The sequence below is a fragment of the Hemicordylus capensis genome, chromosome 2 (genome assembly GCF_027244095.1).
Source record: "Hemicordylus capensis ecotype Gifberg chromosome 2, rHemCap1.1.pri, whole genome shotgun sequence".
Classification (NCBI taxonomy): domain Eukaryota; kingdom Metazoa; phylum Chordata; class Lepidosauria; order Squamata; family Cordylidae; genus Hemicordylus; species Hemicordylus capensis.
In genome coordinates, this window is record NC_069658.1 from 220,889,845 (window position 1) to 220,913,469 (window position 23,625).

General features: G+C 48.1%; 1 protein-coding gene across 2 annotated transcripts in view; it reads left to right on the forward strand.

Moving 5' to 3' along the window:
• Window positions 1-15,860, forward strand: part of NRTN (neurturin) — a 111,766-nt gene extending 95,906 nt beyond the window's left edge. For both annotated transcript variants that reach the window (XM_053299555.1, XM_053299556.1), the window contains exon 3: window positions 14,729-15,860. In XM_053299555.1, coding sequence (XP_053155530.1) covers window positions 14,729-15,177 — 449 coding nt within the window. In that variant the 3' untranslated portion in view covers window positions 15,178-15,860. The remainder of the gene's footprint in view (window positions 1-14,728) is intronic.
• Window positions 15,861-23,625: the final 7,765 nt, after the last annotated feature.

Here is a 23,625-nt window from a genome sequence, read left to right on the forward strand (position 1 = left end):
AGCCAAGGTTGGACTAGGGCAGCTAAGCCCAGGCTTTGTTGCCCGCAAGAACCACCGGGAGCTGATCAGCTCCAGGTCGTGCCATGGCGGTACACCCACCTAGGGAGCCCACCTCTTAAACAAGGCTTAGAGAATGAGCGCTCCCTTAACCCCATTTACCTGACCGTTTGTCAATGCCAGTTGCTTTCAGCTGGTGCTGAAACACTGACGGGTACCCACCGATCGCTGGGGGGGGATTCCCACAATGCACTGTGCACTTGTGCGATTTCCAGGGCCCAGGACAATGCATCCCAGCCTCCAATCGATCAGCACTCTGTACAGAACAGGGCTGATCATGTGGGAGCACAGAGCGCATTCCCCCCAACCAAACAATGATCATCTCGAGGGGAAGGCAAAATTTGTAGAGCCTTCTCTCCGCTCGCCTGTCTGCCCACCTGGATAGGTCGTGTGAATGGCCCCACTGGCTTAAAAAAATTTCTAGCTGTTTTGAGTGATCTTCCATCCCTGCAATTTCCCTACTGGCATCATTTTTTAAGTACAGGCAACATGATTTTTTGTTTAAAATGATTGACACATGGGATGTAGGTTCCCACATAGGTTTCCCATTTATAATTGGTTTCTTTGCTCCTTTGGGAGATTGGTAAGACAACGGAGGGATATTTAAATGCACAAAAGTCAAGCCACAAAACAAGGAGGAAACTGTGCTCTCAGCAGGAGAATAAATTCATGTTTACTCAGAATTAAGTCCCACCAAGTCCAAGGGAGCTTACTCCCTGAAAAGCATGGATAAGATTGCAGGCAAGTCATTTAAAAGGAAAGGTTCTGTGAGAAGAAAAGATTTTTAAAAATCAACAAATTAAGAAGTAACCATGTCCAGAGAAACAGACACACACAAAGATGTGGTGTTTCTGTTTGTTGGCTTGAGGGAATTGGTAGCCGAAGTGAAACAGAACATAAGAACATAAGAACATCCCTGCTGGATCAGGCCCAAATGGACAGTTCCAATGGACAGCCTTGCCTGAGGGCTGTGAATTTCACAGCGGAGGTGAAATTGATCAGGAGAATTTATCTGAATTCATTTTTGTGTTCTAATGTTATATTACTTCACTGTCACACTGTTTTTGAGAATTTGTGTGTTTTTAACTACATAGGAAGCTGCTTTATACCAAATCAGAGCTCTGGTCCATTTAGCTCAGTACTCTGCACTAACTGACAGCAGCTCTCCAAGGTTTCAGGTGGGGTCTTTCCCAGCTTGACCTAGAGAGAGAAGCTTCTGGGGATTAAATCTGGGGCCTTCTGCTTGCAAAGCAGATGCTATGAGCCTGACATAGGAAGCTGCTTTCTAGTAGGGTTGTGCATGAACTGGTTCAGTGCTCCTTTTGTGGAGTGCCGAACCGGTTCAGAAGTTTGCCATTCGAGCCCGGTTGAGCCCGGTTGAGCACGTTCGAGCACGTGCTTCGGCCACTTCTGGTACGACGCTGACCGGGCCGCAAGGAAGCAACGATTTTGGGGAGAGTGCTGGTGGGGGGAAAGCGGTGGGGAGGTAAGGGCACCCTCTCTGCCCCTTAAAGAACACCCCCCGCCTCCCAGGAGTGCATGAACCAGTTCGTGTACGTCCCTACCTTCTACTTAATCAGACCATTGGTCTCTCCAGCTCAGTATTGTCTATTCTGATTGGCAGTGGCTCTCCAGAATTTCAGGCAGGGTTCCCCCCCCCCAACTTTGCCTAGAGATGCTCCCAGGAATTAAACTCAGGGCCTTCTACATGAAAAGCAGATGCTCTACCACTCAGCAACGGACCCATCCCCAATTTGCTGTTCTTGCATTATATTTGTCTCATGCAATACCAGTGGCATAGCATTCCAGAGGTTTTCCCTTCAGTGTGTGTGTGTGTGGGGGGGGAACTAAACAATTTTTTAAAAAATTGTTAAATTGTTTTACGTTTTTGTATATGTTTTAAACTTGTTTTATGCTATTGTTAACCACTTAGAGATGAAAGTTTGGGGCGGTGTACAAATTAGATAGATAGAGAGAGAGATAGATAGATAGATAGATAGATAGATAGAAAATGAAGCAACATTTTCATGATTTCTCATGATATAGGGGATATATAGAGGAAATGTCTTTTTTATGAGCAGCAATTAGGGGTGTGCACAGAACCAGCGGAGGTGGTTTGGTATGAATTTGAACTGAATTCAAACAAAACTGCCAGGTCTGTGAACTGGTTTGTCCGAACCGGCGGAGGTTCGATTTGTGCTGTCGAGAGGACCGCAGTGCAGGAGGGGGCAGAGCTGGCAGGGCTGACATGGGCCACTGCTGTGGAGTCGCCACTGCTGCCACAAAGAGTAAGGTGCCCTCTTGGCCACCCCAACCTCTTTTTAGATACTCAGATAGGGAATCACGCCCTTGCTTGTAAAGAGTAAGCCTTACTGGATTCCCCTTTACTGGATTCCTGACTGGATCCCCCTTTACAAGTAGAGCACTTAATTTGATTGAACTGGGCCAAACTGGTTGGATCCAAATGGGGCCCAGTTCGGTTTGAACTTGGACCAGCCCCCTCTTATGGGGGGCCAGACGGGTTCAAGCTTGAACGATCCGAACCCCTAGCAGCTAGAGATTGAAAGATTTTAAAGATATATTGTGGGAAGGGGGTGTCTCCCCAGAGCTTCAGTGCAGTGGGAAAGTAAGCAGAAATACCTGGGGGAGTGGATCTTAGGAAGTTCAGTAAACTGGAAGAACACGATTGAGCAACCACAACAGAAATCAGAACACAATGCTTTCCATAATTGCCCATAAGTAAGTACAAAGGAAGTAGGAAGGAACCTACTTGCTTCTATCTGGAGTGATATACGAACCTGTCAATGCGTTATCGAGATTGCCCAAGATTGTAGCAAGAATCTTCAAGGTGTAGAAGTCTAGGTGTAGAATTAGGAACATAGGAAGCTGCAATATACTGAGTCAGACCATTGGTCTATCTAGCTCAGTATTGTCTTCACAGACTGGCAGCGGCTTCTCCAAGGTTGGAGGCAGGAGTCTCTCCCAGCCCTATCTTGGAGATGCTGCCAGGGCGGGAACTTGGAACCTTCTTCTCTTCCCAGAGCGGCTCTATCCCCTGAGGCGACTACCTTACAGAGCTCACATATCAAGTCTCCCATTCATATGCAACTAGGGTGAACCCTGCTTAGATAAGGGGACAAGTCATGCTTGCTACCACCAGGTTGCAGGCAGGAATCTCGAGTGGAACTTGGTAAGGAAGCACATTGGCGGGTCTGGATCACATGCTGCAGGGGGGCATATGTGCCATGGAAACCTCCATTTCCGTCTCCTGGATGACTTTTTACCAACTTTTGGCGGGTCGGATGAACTAGCCCAGCCCTTCTTCGCATGCATGCAGAAAGCACCTTTAGGAGTGGTGAAGGAGGGAGGGACAGCAACCTGCCTAGGCAGACAGACCCATAGCCATGGAGGCCTAGGGCAGACCTGCCCCACCTAAATTTTTCTCTGTCCCCCCTGCCCATTTTTTCAATGATTTTTTAAAAATAAAAATAACAGAGTGTTGCTTGCACTTAGGACAGATGGGGGCCAGATAAGTTGCCCTGCTCTACTGTTTCTGGCACCATCCAAAACTTTTATGCTGGCGATGGTCCTGTGTATAAGGGAGGAAACCCAGAGTGTAAAGGCTGCTCTTTTGTGGGGAGAAAGAAGTGGGAATAACTACTGCAAGAACCGTGCAGGTGTGGATATCCAAGAATGAACCAAGCGGTTCTTACGGTAGTGCATTGAAGCTCCTACAAAACATTTAAAATCCTAGGCTTGAGCCCGAAATGTTTCGGATGCCATTATAAAGGCCTCCGAAATGTTTTGGCTCGGGGTGGGGGGGTTAGCATTTCGGCGCCGGCGGGGGTGGTATTTTAAGGGCGGGGGAGGGTGTATTCACCCCTCCCGCCGCATTTCCCCTGCCAGCACTCCGTTATTTGTAAGCCCCACGAGGTGGCAGCGTTCCTTCCTGGCGCCCCGTTTCCCCCATCGGCCGGAAGTGGCCGGAAATAGCAACCACACATGTGCCCGTTGCATGCGCGCACACGCCCATCTGCCGTGCATGCGCACGATGGGCGCATGTGTGGCCGCTACTTCCGGCCACTTCTGGCCGATGAGGGAAATGGGGCGGCAGGAAGGAATGCTGCCACCCCGAGGGGCTTACCAATATAGGAGCGCCGGCGGGGGAAATGCGGCAGGAGGGGTGAGTACACTCTCCCTCGCCCTTAAAGTACCACCCCCGCCGAATACATTTCAGGCACATCCCTATACAATCCTCTTTTAAAAACCCCGCTATGCTGTAAAATGGTCTTATGCCGCAGAGATCACCGCCTTATGCTGCAGAGATTGTCCTGTGTTCTCATTAAAAGGGTATTTGACAAGCTTGGAGAGGAGAGAGCTATCCCAGGTTGTTACGGGGAATGGATAGGTACCGATTACCTCAGAGTAATGGAACCATCATGCCCGCTCCGTTTATCTCTGAATAAAACATCCTGCAAAGCAGAGATACGACCCAAGGCCAAATGCCATAATCATAAACAGCCCGCTTGAGTTAAATACACAAATCCAGTCCAATCAGCTCTATTTAATATAACGATAATCCCTACACAAACACATGATTAAATCGGGGCCGGAGCTGTCAAGTCAGTGGAAAAAAGGGGATGCGTTTGGGACGGGCTGTCTGGCTTCGAAACCCCGGCTTCGGAGATTGGTTACGGTCGGCATTTTTCTCCTGACCTGGGAGGCTTTCCTGGGATTTAATGCTATGTTTGTACGTGGATTATAATTATATTAAAGGCAGTTGATTAGGTTGGATCTGTGTATATAATTAGATCAATCTTTTGGTGATTATAGGATGCCTCTGAAAAGTAGCTGCTGGGAAGCAGAGATTTTTATTCCCTTCATGTGGGATTCCCAGATGCCACTGTTGATGCTGAACAAATGCAGGGGCTCTAAAATCTGGGTTCCCAGATGGTGTTGGATTACAGCTTCCATCATGCCCAGCTTTCAGCTAGGGATGATGGGAGTTGTAGTCCAACAACATCTGGTGACCCAAGCTTGGGCGTGCCTGGACTAAATGACATATGACGCTGCCTTAGGAACATAGGAAGCTGCCATATGCGGAGTCAGACCATTTGTCCATCTCGCTCAGTTTTGTCTACCCAGACTGGCAGCAGCTTCTCCAAGGTTGCAGGCAGGAATCTCTCTCAGCCTTATCTTGGAGATGGCAGGGCTCTTATGGAGGAAGGTATCTCGAAGGCTATTAGGGCTGGTTTACTAAATGGAACCTCCATGTTCAGAGGCAGTGTATCTCAATGCAATAACCTGGGGCAAAAATGATGGGTGGTGGTGTGCTCTTTTTCCTTGCTTCTGGGCTTTCCTTAAAGCAGGCATTCTCAAACTTGAGTTCCTAGGTGTTCTTGGACTACAACTCCCATCATCCCCAACAATGGCCTTCATCCAAGGATGATGTGGGATTGTAGTCCAACAGCTAGGAGCCATAACAATCCATTGGTTTATCTGCACTTCGAGTTAACTTTTGTTATGAAAGGAAGTATGTTCATTTAACAATAACTAAACAGGGCCATTCACATGACTGGCCGGGGTGGGGGGAGGTGGTGGGGAAGGATGTTCAAACTCACCTTCCCCCCCAGATGAGTACAAAAATGCAGTGCAGAGCTCTGGAGGCTGCAACGATGCATCCCGGCCTCCGGATATCCCACAATGCACCGTGCCATGTGCACAGTGCCTTGACAGGATCCCCTGTCCCCTGTCAGAAAAGCACTCTAGGCACTTGTCTCTGTGATCCTTGGGCTGTATGCAGCTCAAAGAGGCATACGATCGCAGCAGCTGAGTTAAGGGAGTCCTTGCTTAACCTCGGCTAAGAGCCGGGCTTGAGAGCAGGGTTAGGTTGGGCAGGAGTGCTGGGATCCTCTACATGAGCAGCCTAGCCCAAGCTAGGCTGCCTACTCATGAGGACAGCCTTAATGACTAACTAAATACTTAACGCTAAATGGAACCTCCATGTATAGACACAGTCTACCTCTGAAGACCAGGTGGCAGTTGCACCAGGAGGGTCCCTCATTTTGGTGAAGTGACAGCCAAGTCATAGAATCATAGACCTTTAGAGTTGAAAGGGACCCTCAGAGGTCGTCTAGTCCACCCCTTTATCGGAGCAGGCATCTGCCATCCAGTCTCTTTTTGAAAACCTTCAGGGCCCAGCACTGCATGAGGCAGAGAGGCTATCCACATGCGCAGCTCCACCTGGGTCGGGCTGCTCGTATAAAGCACTGGGACTGAGGCCAATCCTGCAGCCCGAAGGATTTTTTACCCAGGCTTTTACCCTTTACTCCAGGTCCGGTGTTGCATGGAGCCTGAACACACCCCGAGTCGGGCACCTAGAGCACCCAGCTCAGGGGAGAATCCCCCAAAGCACTGTGCTGCCCGTGTGGTGCATTGTGGGATTCCTGGAGGCCAAGACTCATTTTCCCAGCCTCCAGTGATTCACGCTGCTTGGAGAAGCACACATCATGTGGGCATGTGCCAGCACATCAAAGAGGAGATTGATAGGTAGGTAGGTTCATCTCTGCCTTCCCCGCAGCCTGCCCTCCCTGCCCCTCCCATGGTTATGTGTATGACCTTAGAAAAGGACTGCTCAACCTTGGCAGGTTGAATCCTGAATTCTGCAGACGTTGACCTACAATTCCCATAATCCCTAGCTATTAGCCAGAAAATCTAGGACCAACTTCTCATGAAGCAAAGCTACAACCCCTGGGGCTTTTTAGTTTAGAAAAAAGATGATTGCAGGGAGACATGATAGAGGTCTATAAAATCATGCATGGTGTGGAGACAGTGGATAGAGAGAATTTCTTCTCCCTCTCCCATAACGCTAGAACCAGGGGTCATCCCATGAAACTGATTGCCAGGAAATCTAGGACCAATTAACAGAAGTACTTTTTCACACAACGCATAATTCACTTGTGGAATTCTCTGCCACGAGATGTGGTGACAGCCAACAACCTGGATGGCTTTAAGAGGGGTTTGGATCACTTCATGGAGGAGAGGTCTATCAACGGTAGGGTTGCACGTTTTGTATTTTTTCTGTTTTGATTTGAACTAAATCTGAATCAACCCCATTTTGTATTTTGTCCAAAATTAAGCCTTCTGAATCACCCCAGTTTTGTTTTGTATCTGAATTAATCCAAATCTGAATCCAAATTAATTCAGATTTAAAAATGGGTCACATGGTCAAAAGGTGGGTGGGGCTTATAGTGCCCAATGAGTGGAAGCTACAACAAAAATTTCAAAGGAATTGGGCAAACTGCTGATTTTTGGTGAATTTTTGACGATTGCACGTCTTTCAGATTTTCCCCATAGGGTATGATGGAGGTTTCAGGAAAAGTTTAGCTTCACGCTGGGGGTGGTGGTGGCCCAGAGTGGAGTGGAGTTGGTGGTAGTGCCCAGTTGGTACAAGGAAGCTACCACAATTTTTTCAGAGGAATTTGGCAAAGGGCTCATTTTTAAAGAATTAATGAAGTTACACGTCTTTCAGATTTTCCTCGTAGGGTATAATGGAGGTTTCTGCAGCCCCATAACTCCACTTGAGGGGCACTGGGGTGGCCCAGAGCAAGTGGCGGTGTAGTGCACATAGGGTGCCAACCACCCACATGGGTTGCCAACCCATGAAGTACAGGGTTTTGTTGTTCTAGAGGTGTTCTGAGAGTAGATTTTCTAGTAGCATATGAGAGTGGATTCATGGTTTTTCATTAAAAATCTTATTTGCTACCAGAGAATCTAAACTCAACACCTCAGAAACAACAAAGCCCAGTACCCCAATGGGTTAGCAATCCAGGGGAGTGGTTGGCACCCTCTGTGCACTACACCACCACTTGCTTCGGGCCATCCCAGTGCCCCCAGGTGGAGTTATGTGGCTGCTGAAACCTCCATTATTCCCTATGGGGGGAAATCTAAAAGATGCATAAACCTCAAAAATTCCTAAGAAATCAGCCCTTTGCCCTATTTGGAATCTGGGTGCAACACCCTTGAGGGACTGCCACCCAACCCACTGTTTTGCCCCTGAAGCCTCACATAAACAAGTTGAAAGAGTGAAGAGAATGATGAACAACAACAACACGTAATTTTTTAGCACAGTTATTTGAGAATTTTGCAGCGGATGTGAGCCTGTCCCTGTGGCACTAGCACAGCAGCACAACCTATTTGTGGATTCAAGCAGTCTTTCAATAAAAGCACTCCCTCCCCATGGAACAGTGACCACAGGTCATTTGAGATAGCACGATAGACCAATGAGCCAGTGTGGTGTAGTGGTTAGAGTGCTGGACTAGGATCGGGGAGACCCGAGTTCAAATATCCATTCAGCCATGATACTAGCTGGGTGACTCTGGGCCAGTCACTTCTCTCTCAGCCTTACCTACTTCACAGCGTTGTTGTGAGGCGAAACCTAAGTATGTAGTACACCGCTCTGGGCTCCTTGGAGAAAGAGCGGGATATACAATGTAAATAAATAAATAAAAATAAAATAAAACTGCCTTGGTACTATGGAACAGCTTCAAAGGTTCATTTAACTGAAGTGGAGTGAGCCGAAGCCCAAACAAATCAGCCTACTGCTCAGAATTGTTGAGATTTTTCATCACTGTATTTAAGAAAGTGCAAAACCATGGATCATGGTTACAAGGTAGAGAGAAGCAACTAAGATTCCTGGGGATGTCAATAGATTGACAGGGATATTCCCCACCCCCCTCCTTTTGTCTCCTGTAGTCCCAGTATAGTGGTTAGAGTGCTGGACTAGGACTGGGGAGATCTGAGTTCAAATCCCCATTCAGCCATGAGACTTGCTGTGTGACTCTGGGCCAGTCACTTCTCTCTCAGCCTTACCTACTTCACAGCGTTGTTGTGAGGAGAAACTTAAGTATGTAGTACACCGCTCTGGGCTCCTTGGAGGAAGAGCAGGATATAAAAGTTAAAAAAATGTAAATGTAAAAGTTGTGAAGCACTGGCTTAGACATCATGTCCCACCAAATTACTTTGTGGACTAAATTACATTAGACTGCTCAACTTGGGCAACAAAACTTAGACACCACTATAACTCATAAAAATCAGAAGAAAAACAAAATAGCCCTTCAAAAGAACTCTGAACAAGTCAAGAGATTCTTTCTAAACCTTTGGAAAGAAAAACCTGTGTAATTTCAGAACTTTCCTAACCAGCTTCTCGAAAAGCTTCTCCATACAATTTATACCATGGCTTTTAGCAAGAGCTTTGGAATTGCATTGAGCTCCCAAAGATATTTGGGTATTTCTGTTTCAAAATGCTGTCTTCCAAATCCCTTTGCAAGGTCAGTTTGCATTTCAATCACACTGAATACAACACATACTTAACTCATTCATGCTCAACAGCTTTTTGCATATCTTATCTTCTGCTAATCACTCAGTGCCTCAGCTGGAGTGGAGTGAGTCAGAGGAAGTCAATTTCAATTGCAATGCTTTTCTCAAGAACAAAGCATTCTGTCCGAAACACAGTCATTTCAATTTGGAAACAAAAATCTCTGTTTTTTAATTCTTGATTTTGTTTCGGTTACAAAACCTCCGAAATTGCCATTTGGGGGCACAAAGCTACTAGTTAGAGGGCTATAGGCCACCTCCAGCCTCAAAGGCAGGATGCCTCTGAGTACCAGTTGCAGGGGATTATCAGCAGGACGGAGGGCATGCCCTCAACTCCTGCCTGTGGTTTCCAGTGGCATCTGGTGGGCCACTGTGCAAAACAGGATGCTGGACTAGATGGGCCTTGGGCCTGATCCAGCAGGGCTGTTCTTATGTTCTTAGCTGCTGGGCAGCCTCAGACTATTCCACTGCTTCTGAAAAGGCAGTGGAGAATCTAAAAGGAAACACAAGGCAGACCCAAGCACAGCAGCAGCCACTGGAGACATCCCGTGCTAGGGCTGAGTGTGGACTGTTCTCTCACTTTTCAATATAATGGAGCCCCCACTTGCCTGTTGGCCCAGTTAACAGGGGTTATTATCCCCATTAGTCATGTATTTGGGTATAGACAAAGAACAGGAATCAAAGTTCGCGATGACGAAGTCCCACTGAAAGTAATTAGTCATAACTAATTTGGCTCATTTATTTCAGTGGTACTTAATCATGACTCATGTAGTCTGAATCCTTCCCAATGTGTCTAATGTTTCCAGGAGCTATATACAAAATGAAAAGCAGCAACACAGAAATGTCTCAGTTAGATCAGATGCACAAAGCAAGGAGAAAGCAATGTGGGAAACCGGAATTATTTTGGTTTCCTTTGATAAAGATTTCTGAACAATGCTATAACCTGGATGTGACTAACTTTAGATGTTTTGCTATAATTGGATTTACTTTGTTTCTCTTTTGGTATTTATCTTCTTTCTTCCATCTGTTATTGTTGGATCTGACTTATTTTACTTATACTCCAATTATGTCGAGCTACTTTTGTGTTATGGTCCAACATTTTTGTAAAATTAAAACAGATGTTCCAAAATTTAATTCCCTGATGCAATGGGAGATGAGGCAGTTATGGCCTCTCCTGCTTCTCTCTCTCTAGCTCTTATCATCCACAGACCTCCTTCACCAGCTGTAACAGGAATGAGAGAGGAGGCCTTAACAGGTGGGAGAGGAGGCTGTTGTCTCTTCGCCTGCGCATTTGGAGATTTTAAAGGTACAGATCTTTTGTGGGCCTTGGGACAGGCCAAGATCTTTGAGTGCCTGAGTCAGACTGGAACATAGGAAGCTGCCATATACTGAGTCTGGCCATTGGTTCATCTAGCTCAGTATTGTCTACCCAGACTGGCAGCGGCTTCTCCAAAGTTGCAGGCAGGAGTCTCTCCCAGCCCTCTCTTGGAGACGTCAAGGAGGAAACTTGGAACTTTCAGCATGCAAGCATGCAGGTGCTCTTCCCAGAGCAGCCCCATCCCCCAAGGAGGATATCTTACAGTGGTCACATGTAGTCTCCCATTCAAATTCAAACCAGGGCAGACCCTACTTAGCAAAGGTGGCAATTCATGCTTGCTACCACAAGACCATCTCTCCTCCCCCAGCTCGCCTCAGCATTGATGCAAACAGTGTCATTGCTGTGTGTGTCCTGAGCACCCTGACCTCCTTCCACCACCAGCTGGCATGTGGAAGGACCTACCCCACTGCCTCTGCCTTCACTACTGCCTTGTTTGGATTTGAAGAAGAGGGAGAGGGAGAAGAAGAGGAAGTGGGGAAGAGGAGAGGAGAGGAACAGGGGCGTAACTATAATAGGGCAAGGGAAGACAGTTGTCTGTGGGCTCACTGCCTTGAGGGTACCCCCAGAGGCAAGTCACATGACTGACCCTCCCCCATTAAATGTCTTGCATCATCCACAATTTACAAAACCTTTAAAAAAAACCAATTTAGGTTGATGTTCTGTTGTGGCACATAGAAGATATATATATATACACACACTATGCTTTTTGTTACCACTATTCAGCCTCATTTAAGATTTCTTTACTTCATGAGCTGAGCTTCAGTGAGTGGGATTTTTTTAAAAAAATCTTATCTCTGGGCCCACTCCAACCTTGCTACGCCGCTGGAGAGGAGATGGGCTGTTCTTATGTAGCGTTGGGCTTGAAGAGGGAAAGGAAGTAGAAGAGGAAGCAGAGGAGAGGAGAGCGTTGGGTGAAAATGGGTGATATCTCTCAGGGCCTCCCTTCTTCCCTTCTTTCCTGGTACACTGAACACTGCAAAAGCAGTTTCCCCAGGTGCCAGGGAGCCTGGGAAATGGTAATTCTCCAAGACACCCAATGCCCTTGCAAACAGAGAAAGCTGAAGCTATTTGAGGTAAATGATTCATTGCCCGGTAGGGGGAGGGAGGAAGTGTCTGACCCAGGGGCATAGGAAGGTTGGAGTGGGCCCAGAGACAAGATTTTAAAATGCCACCCCCACTGAAGCTCAGCTCATGAAGTAAAGAAATCTTAAATGAGGCTGAATAGTGGTAACAAAAAGCACAGTAAAATTTATACACACACACACCCCTATGTGCCACAAAAGAACATCATCCTAAATTGTTTTTTAAAAGGTTTTGTAAATTGTGGACAATGCAAGTCATGTAACGGTACTAGAGAAAGACATGCTGTTCTGGTAGCTCCAGGTCTTCACACTCACATCAATTTTGGAGGATGAATACAACTGAAGGAAGCCCGGGCAGGTGCGTGGCTGGGGGAGTCAGTCATGTGACTTGCCTCGGGGGCCCCTCCAAGGCAGTGGGCCCCCAGACAACTGTCTCCCCTTGCCCTATTATAGTTACGCCCCTGGTCTGACCATCACCCTCTGAAGGTGGTCTCATTTTTTTTTACAGTTGCTGGATGTTTGTAGGGATCTGATGCTATGTGCAAAACCTCAGCTCCCCCCCCACTCCCCGGCTTCCTCTCCCCACACCTACTGCACTGACCTCTAGAAGCAAATGAGATGATGTTGCAACCCCAAAGCCCCATTTTTAAAGGCTTCACATTCTGGGACCCTTTCCAAATTGGCTCCGGCAAATAACTGGTGGGGAATGGTCATTGGAATCAGATGCTGCTGCTTTGTTCTTTTTCCCTGGGCCAGGAATGGAAGAACAGCCTCCGGCCATCGAATTGTTTAGAGGCCCTTGGAGGCTTCGTGCACATCGTTAAATTCAGGTTACAAACGAAGGCCAGGCTCCATTCACGAAGCACACTGGGCACTGATTGCTCGATGTGTGCTGTGGAGAATGGGGGAGGCTTTAAAACCAAATCCCACCCTGTCTGATGCATTGTGGTTCATGTGGTCAGCAGCACATCCAACAGAGTGGATCAGGCCCCTGCTGGCAACCACAAAGCCCTACGTGATCGGTTCTGCATGCTTCAGAGATCATCCCGTCCTTGACTTCCCACTGGGTTCTATAACACAGTTTTGGCCACTTTTCACCATAACCATCATTTCAAGCCAATGTGGGTCCCCTTCCCTAATCTCGTGTGCCAGGATAGTGTCATTCTGGCCCTGTGTCATGTACTCTTTGAAGATTTGGTGCTATCAGACCTTTGGGCATTGAGGAAATCTATTAAAGTTCTTTTGTCTGCCAGTGACTTGTAACTTGGTTGTTGTTGTTGCTGTTGTTATTATGAATACAGGAGAACCCTGCTATCCACCGGGGTTCTGTCCTGCAGTGGGCAGGGGATGCGTGGGTAGTGAAAGGATAGCAAAACTGTGGATAATGGAGCACTAGGGCAATGGGAATCAGAGGGTTTGGTTCCCTAGCCAGCAAAAACATGCAAAAAAAGGCCAGAAAGTGGGGAAAATGGTGTGTGTGTGTGCTCTACAATTCAAAGTCTGTGCCCAGCTGTCCAGCAATGCTCCCCAAATGCTGCAATTTTTAATTTTTCCATGAAAAACTGTGGGTTGGTTTTTGTATTACAAAAACGAGCCAGAAGATGGCTTCCTTACTCAAAATGGTGTGTTCCTTACTCAAAATGACCTCGGAGATCATTTCTGCTCACTCCCAACCCGTGGATATGCAAAGCTTAACCTTTTTTGGGCTGTTTTTTTCTGTTTATACCAAGGTTGGGTACCAATCAACTGACTGCGGATATGCAAAACCGTGAATGTTGGGTCTGCGGATAACGGGGTTTTCTTGTACTTACATATTTATTTATTAAACATATTTTTATATTGCCCAAAACTTCCGTTTCCTCCAAGACTGTCTGGAGCTGCGAGGCCACCACCCTCTCAATTACCTTGCCCAGCCACGGAAGGTTGGAGACAGGCCTGTAGTTACTAAACTCTGAGGAATCCAAGACAGGCTTCTTCAGAAACGGTCTAATGATTGCCTCCTTAAGACAAGGAGACATCCTACCTTCCCTCAGAGATGCATTTATGATCTCTACCAGGCCTTCTACAACAACTCCCCTGCCAGATAATATAAGCCATGTCGGGCAAGGGTCAAGAGAATAGGTGGTAGGCCGCACTGTTCCAATCAGCTTGTCCACATCCTCAGGAGTCACAAACTGGAACTGATCCAACCTAATCACACAAGAGGAGTCGCTGGACACCTCCACATCAGATGCTGCTTTTCCACAAAGAAGTTCGCAAAGTGGTTTAGATAGGGCATGTTCACACATAATGGTGGCACCTGAGGTTCATGCGAGCACCCGCAGCCCCATGCGTTCACACTCCTCCCACGTCCCCCCACAAATGGTTTCTATTTTTAATTGTGAACCGCCCTGAGCCATTTTGGAAGGGCGGTATAAAAATCGAATAAATAAATAAATAAATAAATAAAAATAATAAACCTCTACCTCCTTTCTAAACTCCACTATCCCAAAATTGCTCATGATGTCCAAATCCACCAATCTCGGCATATCCCAGCTTATTTCGTTCAGGGAACCCAACATCTGTAACCCACTTCAAATCTTAGTTACAGATGTTGTGTTTGCTGATGAAAGCAGGGCAGGCTATGCCAAGATTGGTAGGTTCGGACGTCACGGGCAATCTTGGTGTATCGGAACTTGAAAAGGAAATAGAGGCTCACATGGGATGGGTGGGCAGCGCATACTTCCAGGACTGCAGGCGATTGTGCAAAACTCAGATGTGTGCATTTGCCCTTAGAAAAAGAATTGCTCTTGGTTTTAATCCCATCTTTAACACCTGCCCCATTTTACAATTTCAGATAGCACGTTGTTCGAGAGCTACACAGAGGGAGAAATCCACCAACTGATCTCCACACTGATTGAGAGATACAGCCAGTCCATGAACTCGGGGGCTCACGAGCTGCTGCTCTTTGGCAGGGGCGGCAACCGGATGAAGCGCGCCAAGGCCCGTCATAAGCCCTGCTCCCTCAAGGAGCTGGAGGTGACGGTCAGCGAGTTGGGTCTGGGATACAAGTCCGATGAGACCGTCCTCTTCCGCTACTGCAGCGGGACCTGCGACGCGGCCGTGCGGAACTACGACCTTTCCCTGAAGAACATGAGGAGCATGCGGAAGATCAAGAAAGAGAAAGTGAGGGCCCGGCCTTGCTGCCGGCCCCTGGCGTATGACGATGACGTCTCCTTCTTGGACACAGGCAACCGCTACTACACGGTGAATGAGGTGTCGGCCAAAGAATGTGGCTGCGTGTGAAAGCGGGCCGGAAGGAGGGAAAAGGAGAATCTGGTGGTCCAGCAAGCAGTGCCCGGAGGCTGCTGATGCGAGGGGGTTCTCCAAAGGTGAAAGAGGAGGAACGGGGAACGGAGAGAAGGAGGACGGTGAGACCCCCATGCTCGGAACAGCCAAGGACACAACTGGGTTGAAGTCTACCTCAGTATCAGTGATGGGCCAACAGCCAAACTTAGGACTGCCAGGTGTGTGTTAGGGCTCACTTATCGGTGGGATGTCAAATGGAGCCGGAGCGGCCTATTATTGTGTGGCCTGTTCCTGCCAGTTGAGCTTTCTTGGAAGGAGTTGCCTTCACGTGCAACAGTGGAAAGAGATCGGTTTCGGACTCCAGGCAAATATCTGCTGCTCCAGCTTTGATAAGAACGGGGTGTGTGTCCCTGATGCATGGGCAGTCTGTCAGGAGGATGGGGCCAGCCTGTTCGTTTTAAAGCAAAGAACGAGAGAAAGGAGCATGTGATCGTCTAGAGAGATTGTCCGGGTAGCATCTACAAGCAGCCGTACGTCACCTGCTTCAGGGAACCCTGCGACTGCGGTTCGAATAATTCCATTTGGGCAGTTTCGAAGCAGGGGAGAACTTCAAGCAAGGTGAGCCCTGTGGATAAATAGCTCATGGATCAAGGAACTTTGCCCTTGTACCGTAAGGCTGATATCATACCATTATCTTAATGTATATGTACAGTATTACAAAGCTGTGTAGAATATATATATATGTGTGTGTGTGTGTGTGTGTATAGATAAGGAATGTAAACATAGGTTGAAAATATCAACACATATGTACAAAATGCTGCCGTTCCTTATCAGGTATTGCATCAACTTCTCCGCAGGGTCTGTTTTGGGTTTCCCTGCACACTGGCTAAGTGGAAGGATGCTTCTGTATTGAGAAGAGCTCAAGCTCAGTTGCAGAGCATCCGCTTTGCACGTTGAAGATTCCAGGTTTAGTCTGGCGGCATCTCCAGATAAGGCAGGGGGAAACCACAGTCTGAAGCCATGCAGAGGTGCTGCCAGTCAGTGTGGATAATGCTGAGCGAGATGGAACAAGGGTCTGACTCAGCAGACGGCAGTTTTGTACGTAATTTTCTGAATTTAAATTGGCTTGCCCTCATAGGCCCCAAGTGAACAAAAATGACCTGATTTCAGGGGAGACACCCCTCTTTGTTTCTGCACGAGTCACAGGATCAGGGTGTGCCTCACAGAATGTTAGCACTGGAAGGGTCCTTTGAGATGGTCTCCCATAGCCTAAGCTGCCTCAGAGAGCTGTGTGAGGAGATAACGGCCTAACCCAGGACTGCTCAACTTCAGCCCTCCTGCAGATGTTGGCCTACAAGTCCCATAATCCCTGGCTATTGGCCACTGTGGCTGGAGATTATGGGAGCTGTAGTCCAAAACCAGATGGGGGTCCAAATTTGAGCTGGACTGGCCTAACCCCATCAATGTTCTCAAACTTGGATCCCCAGATGTCATTGGACTACAATTTCCACAGTCCTCCACCATAATAGCCACTGTGGCAAGGGATGATGGGACTTGTAATCCAGCAACAACTGGGAAACCCTGATGGAAGAAGAGCCCTGCTTGAATTAGACCCAAAGCTCATCTAGGCTAGCATCCTGTTTCTTATGGTGGCCAAACAGATGCATCTGGCAAATCCACAAGCAGGATATGTAGATAGATAACCCTCTCCTGCTGTTGCTCCCCAGCAACCAGTATTCAGATGTACAGCCTCTGGACATGGAGGCTCCATAAAGCCATCGTGACTGGTAGCCACTAGATCTATCCTTTCTAATACCCTTTGGAAGCCATCTAGTTAGTACTTTCCCCTGAGTTTCTGCCATCTTGAGTCCTTGGAGGGAGGGAGGGGCATATGTGAGGAATAATACCTCCCCTAGTAATAAAACCTGGCGCCTCGTCCTTTGGGAAGATCTCCTGAATAATTCCTGTTGAAATACATGAGCTAGTATGCATCACAAACCACTCTCATCCATTAACTACTAACTGGGCAAAGAGGCACCTTTCGAAGGGGTGGTTCTCTTCTCTTTAGCAGGGGGAGAGCAATGGTCTCTGTCCAGCCCGGCATAGTCTCCCTCCCAGTGTCTGCTGCTCTGTTCTTCCTTGTACTTCTTTTTAGATTGTGAGCCCCTTGGGGACCGCTCACAGTCTGGGAATCACGCTTGCTAACTGGACCAAGAGGCACCTTTGAAAGTGGGGGCTCTCTTCTACTTAGCGGGGGGGGGGAGCAACTATCCCTCTTCGGCTCAGCCGAGCATTCCTCCCAGTGGCTGCTGCTGTTGCCTCCTTTGATTTACAAATTATGAGCCCCTTTGGGACACGGCTCAGGGCTGATCTTCAGACCAGAGGCCCATCTAGGTCACGTTCTGTTTCCAACACCCAGAAACCTCCAGGAGTGTTCCCAGACAGCAGCTTTACTGGGAGGATTTATGGCGACTTCGAAGTTGCCCCCCCCCCCCCAAAACAGACGCAAAAAGTGGATGTGCCACGAAAAACCCGAATTGTGTGTGAACGAAGTGTTCCCTGAAAACTCGTAGGGACTTCGGGGTAAATTTGCCTGCTATGTGAATGCACATTCTGAAGGAGATGTGAACCAAAAGCCGGGTGTGAAAAACCTTCTGGAGGTCTACAAGCAGGTAGAAGCTCTCCCCATTTGTCTGGGGAGAGCTGTCAGGACTAATAGGTATGCCGTAGACCTATCCAGGATGATGAGTCTCTTGGGATCATTCTCTGGGAAGTGTCACATTCATGGATGGCACTGCATGAGTAAGAATCACAACCGTCACAATGTGTCCAACTGCTTATAAAGCCTTTTAAAATTAAACTTTTAAAATTCTGCAAATCTTCCAGCCATGTAAAGATGCATGGGATTGTGGATGTAAAGATATTTGGATTGGGTAGGGTTTGGATTGCCAAGAGATACCTTTTAAGTGGTGGCTCTCTTTTTTTTTAGCAGGGGGAGAGCAACTGCCCCTATCCAGCCCAGCTCTTGCTAGTGCCTCCCTTGCATTCTGTTTAACGTGTATTCCCCTTTGCTACAGGGACCCATCTTCTCAGACTGTGCAAACCATGTGGTATATAGAGATTTTTTGGCCAATATCCTGCTTGTTGATGTGCTTGCACAGCCAATAATTTCAGTGGGACTTGTGTAGGCTGAAGGCTGTGCTTCGTAAGTCTGATCTGTCTCCCGCCCTTAATGACACCCAGAACATGCTGCTATAGTCACCAGTCCCTGATCAAACTAAGGATTTGCACAGAACCGGAAAACCTGGTTTGGCTTGAATTGAACTGGACTCAAGCCGAACCGGGTCCAGTTCGGTTTTTGTACACACTCGAGCCAGGCCCAGTCCAGTTCGAATTCAAACTGGTTCGGGCTGGCTCAAGGGTGGCGATGGGTGGTAAAATTGTTCTTAAAAACGAATGACTTACTGCCACTGAGGGCTGTGACAGCCTTGTTGTGGGGGGTGCTGTGGTGGCTGCTGGCGATGGAGGGGTAATGAAAATGGCCATTGTGCATGCACAGTGGCCCCCCAAATGCCCACAGAGGACCAAAACGGGCTGAGCCAGCCCAGCAGAGGCCAGCATCGTGGGGGGGACACCTCTGTCCTGCAGCTGCTGAAGCACCCCTCAAGGCCACTGCAGCCCTCAACGGGGGTAAGCCATTCATTTTTTAAAGCAATTTCACTGCCCCTGCCACCCTCAAGCCAGGCTCAAACCTGCCCGGCCAGTTCAGTTTGACCTTGAGTTGAGCCGGGCCTGGCTTGGCTCGAGGTTGAGCCTTCTCGAGCAGAGCCGGTTCAAGGTTGAGCTGGCTCAATTTCAAGCCGGCTCGCACACCCCTAGATCTAACCACTGCACCGCGCTCCTGACCTTCAGGTATACCTTCCAGTCGCATGGATTTCAGCTGGGGTTCTTCTCTTTCCAACCAAGCAGGGAATCTGATCTCCAAAGCCGTGTGCGCACCCCCCCCCTCCGCCTACTTCAGTGTCACTCTTGTTTACACTGGGAGGAAATAAATGAGCCCTCGCTCTTCTGCACTAGCCAAGCCAGCTTCATTTGTCTCTTGGAAGAGAGTTTCTTTCCCTGTCTCGTTCCTGGCTCTCTTCCCGGCTTAAGAAAATCCTAAACAGAAGTACAAATGGCAAGTTTCTGCCATCCATTGTGGCCGTGAATGGAAATAATGGAATGTGAGCGAGCCCATTTTTAAAATCACAAGAGCACCACACCACTGCACAGTGTGCGGAGGCCTCGGGCAAAAAATGTACCCTGCAAAAGAACAAAGGATGCTTTTAGTCAGAAGTGGGTTTCTTGATTATGATTATTTTGCTCAAGCACTCAGGTCTCCGTGGTCCACATCCAGCACTCCAACCACTACACCACACTGCCATGCTGCCACACTTGCTAGTTCTGCTAAGTGTGGACTTTATGTTCCAGACTAGTCCTCCTGCTAGCAAAACATGCCGGCAAGTTGGACAACGCAGAGCCGGTTGTGCAATCTTGTAGCACAACCTTGCATAGGTCCTGGACAATGTCTTCCACTAGCTATTACACAACATCACAGAGCACCACAACTTTGACCAGCTACACAAACTTAAGTGTATGCAACTTCTCCCATTGTGCTAGTGCAACACTAATCTGGATGTCAGTCTGCTATCTTTGTTGCACGAGAGAGTCCACACAGCTATGCAGCCTTCTTGAGTGTGATTCGCTACATCATCCTCATCATCATCGGTAGGAAAGGTTGTGCCTTCGAGTCGGTGTCAACTCCTGGCGATCATAGAGTCATGTGGTTTTCTTGGTAGAATACAGGAGTGGTTTACCATTGCCTTCTCCCGCACAGTATGAAATGATGCCTTTCAGCACCTTCCTATATTGCTGCTGCCCAATATAGGAAGTTCCCATCTTCTGGGAAACCCACCAGCAGGGATTCTAACCAACAGCCTCCTGCTCTCTAGGCAGGTTGCTTCCCTGCTGTGCCATTAGGTGGATTATTATTGTTGTTGTTGTTTACATAGTCAGACAGGTGTTATTGACTGGTTTGTTTTATCCAGACATCGAGTCCTTCCCAAGGACCTGGGATGGCTGAATTTTATTATCAGTGTTGTTGCTGTTATTGTTATAGATATCGTCTCAGAATATAGGCTGTTCCCAGTAAAGCTGCTTTTTGTAATTGGCTGCTATTATTATAATATTATTATTTTACACAGTCAGACAGGTGTTATTGACTGGTTTGTTTCATCCAGACATCGAGTCCTTCCCAAGGACCTGGGATGCCAGAATTTTATTGTCGTTGTTGTTGTTGTTCTATGCCACCTCATACAGAAGTCCCTGGGCAGTTCACATTCTAAAAACAGCCATTGAAACATTAATGCAATTAAAACAATTTAAAAATACAAAGAAAACCTCTAAAACCCGAAGCTTTAAAACTATTAACTAAAAGCCTGGCTAAACAGGTATGTTTTCAGGTCCTTCTTAAAAACATTCAGAGAAGGGGAAACTCTAATTTCAAACACATTCCAGATTCCCAGTGCAACTCTAGAAAAGGCTCGAGTTCAAGTCACCGCCAACTGAGCCAGTGGCAACTACAACCGGACCTCCCCAGTTCATCTGAATAGGCTTCTCCAAGATAGGGGTGAGAGAGATTCCTGCCTGCAACCTTGGAGAAGCTGCTGCCAGTCTGTGAAGACAATACTGAGCTAAATAGACCAATGGTCTGACTCAGTATATGGCAGTTTCCTATGTTCCTATGTTCCGATTAAGCATGAAACTCAGCCGGTGATCTTGAGCCAGCTACTGTCTTTCAGCCCAACTACCTTACAAGACTGTTGTGAGGATAAAGTAGGAGTGACCATGTGTGCCATCCTGAGCTCCTTGGAAGAAAGACAGGCTAAGGAGGTAATAAATAAAGAGATGCTGCCAGGCAGAGTAAGCAGCACTGAGAGGGGTTGGCCAGCAAAAAATCTACAGTGATGTGTGTCTGCTGTTTAGCTCAGTAGTAAAGGTAAAGTGTGCCATCAAGTCGATTTCAACTCCTGGAGTCCACAGAGCCCTGTGGTTTTCTTTGGCAGGAGGGGTTTACTGTTGCCTCCTCCCGCACAGTCTGAGATGATGCCTTTCAGCGTCTTCCTATATCGCTGCTGCCCGATATAGTAGAGCACCTGTTTTTCATGCAGAAAACCCCACATTCTTTTCTTGTTGAATGATTCCTGGTAGCAGGGTGGAGATGAGATATCATGCAGAACTGCTGCCGGTCAGAGCAGACAATCCTGGGATTGACGGACCACTGCTCGCAATCAGGCAGCACCCCATGTCCAGTGGCTTTCTCTTCAGAAATGAATCCAGCCTCTTTCTTTCTCATCCAGGATCCATTTTGTTCTTTGCTTTAGCTTGGGGGCATCATTCTCTGCCTATAAATGGATCCAGGCGGCCAGGACATTTCTCAGTCAATGGCTGTCTGTTTGAAAGATGCTGTTTTCTTGCAGTGTTTTCCGAGCACACGCCACCCACCCACTCCCATGCCCCCGGCACCTTCTCTTATTTGAACAGAGGGTTTCGTTGGAGATGCTTTTTCCAAAGAGCTCCAAACAAGAGATGAACAGCAGATGGGAACATTTGTGTACAAAATGCTCCCATCTGCTCAAATGAGAACACAGGAAGCTGCTTCCTACTGAGTCAGAACCTTGGTCCATCTAGCTACACTGACTGGCAGCAGTCAGCTTGGCCAAGGTTTCAGGCAGGAATCTTTCCCAGCCTTGTCTGAGATGCCAGAGAGTGAACCGGGGGTCTCCTGCATGCGGAGCAGATGCTCTACTATTCTCCAAAAGGGACCTTCTTACGCAGACAGTGCTCACATGTTGTCACCCATCCAAATGCAAACCAAGGTGCAAGTTGCTTAGCAAAGGGGACCATTCATGCTCACTTCCGCAAGACCAGCTCTGCACCCTGGGCATCACCTTACTACATGATTCCATGGTTAGTAAATCAGTTCCCCCACCGCTGAGCATCAAACTGCCTATTAGTTAAGGCTGAGTGTAAAAAAAACTGTATAGAACTGATAGAACACCTGAACATGTTACTGGTCATAACATCTTAACATAGGAACATAGGAATATAGGGAGCTGCCATATACTGAGTCAGACCCTTGGTCTATCTAGCCCAGTATTGTCTACACAGACTGGCAGCAGCTTCTCCAAGGCTGCAGGCAGGAGTCTCTCTCAGCCCTATCTTGGAGATGCTGCCAGGGAGGGAACTTGGAGCCTTCTGCTCTTCCCAGAGCGGCTGCTCCATCCCCTGAGGGGACTATCTTACAGTGCTCACACATCGTGTCTCCCATTCATTTGCAACCACAGTGGACCCTGCTTAGCTAAGGGGACAAGTCATGCTGGCTACCACAAGACCAGCTCTCCTCTCCACCCATCCAATCCTCCTGAAACTTGCAAGCAGAGAATAACTAGCATCATCACCTTTCCCAAACTTGGGGCAGAGTCACGGAAAAAACTCCTGCTCATGGCAAGAATCTGCTATGGTGTCAGGGGCGGATTAAGCTTGTTGCCGCCCACAGGCAAAAAGGCTTTGGCCACCCTTTTACCTTAAACATAAAAAGGTTTGCCTTTTTAAAAAAATGTAAAAGGGGGGAATTTCTCCCCGCCCACTCCACCTTTGCTGCAGCCGCCGCTGCCCACAGAGAGGGGCAGCAAAATGGAGGAGCGGCAAAATTTGCTACTCCTCCAATTTTGGCGCTGTAGGCAAATGCCTCCTCTGCTTCTCCGTTAACCCACCACTGTATGGTGTATGAAATCTATAAAGACAAAGAGGCTGTTCTCACTAACAGCCAGGACCAGGCTTGGCTGCCTGTAAGGACCGCCAGGAGGCACGCAGCTCCCGGTAGCGCCTCGGCAGCCAACCTGCCTCAGGAGCCCACCCCGTAAATGAGGTTAAGGGAGCAAGCTTTCCCTTAACCACTTTTTCCTGATCGTGTGCCACTGAAGCAGTGATGGGCCCTGGCCTGTCGCCGAGGGGATCCCCAGAATGCACTGCACACTTGTGTGGTGCATTGTGGGATTTCCCGGGGCTGGGATGTCACGCCCCTCCCCCCCATGCTCCCTGGGGCAGCAGTGGACTGTCTGGGCACGCAATCTGCACACCCAGACAGTCCTCAGAGATCGCCTTCAGAGAAGGCGGGCATCTGCTGCCTTCCACGCTGCCCCACCCACTGCCCCGCCCACCCAGGAAGAGTAGTTTCTCAATGGCTCACTTCCATTTAGAATCACAGCACAATGGTGTTGGAAAGGACCGTGGAGGTCTTCTAGTCCAGCCCCCTGGTCAGTGCAGGAATCCTCTACAGCCTCCCTTACAGATTCCTGCCCAGCCTCTGTTAGAAAACCTCCAGCAAAGCAGAGCCCAGCACTG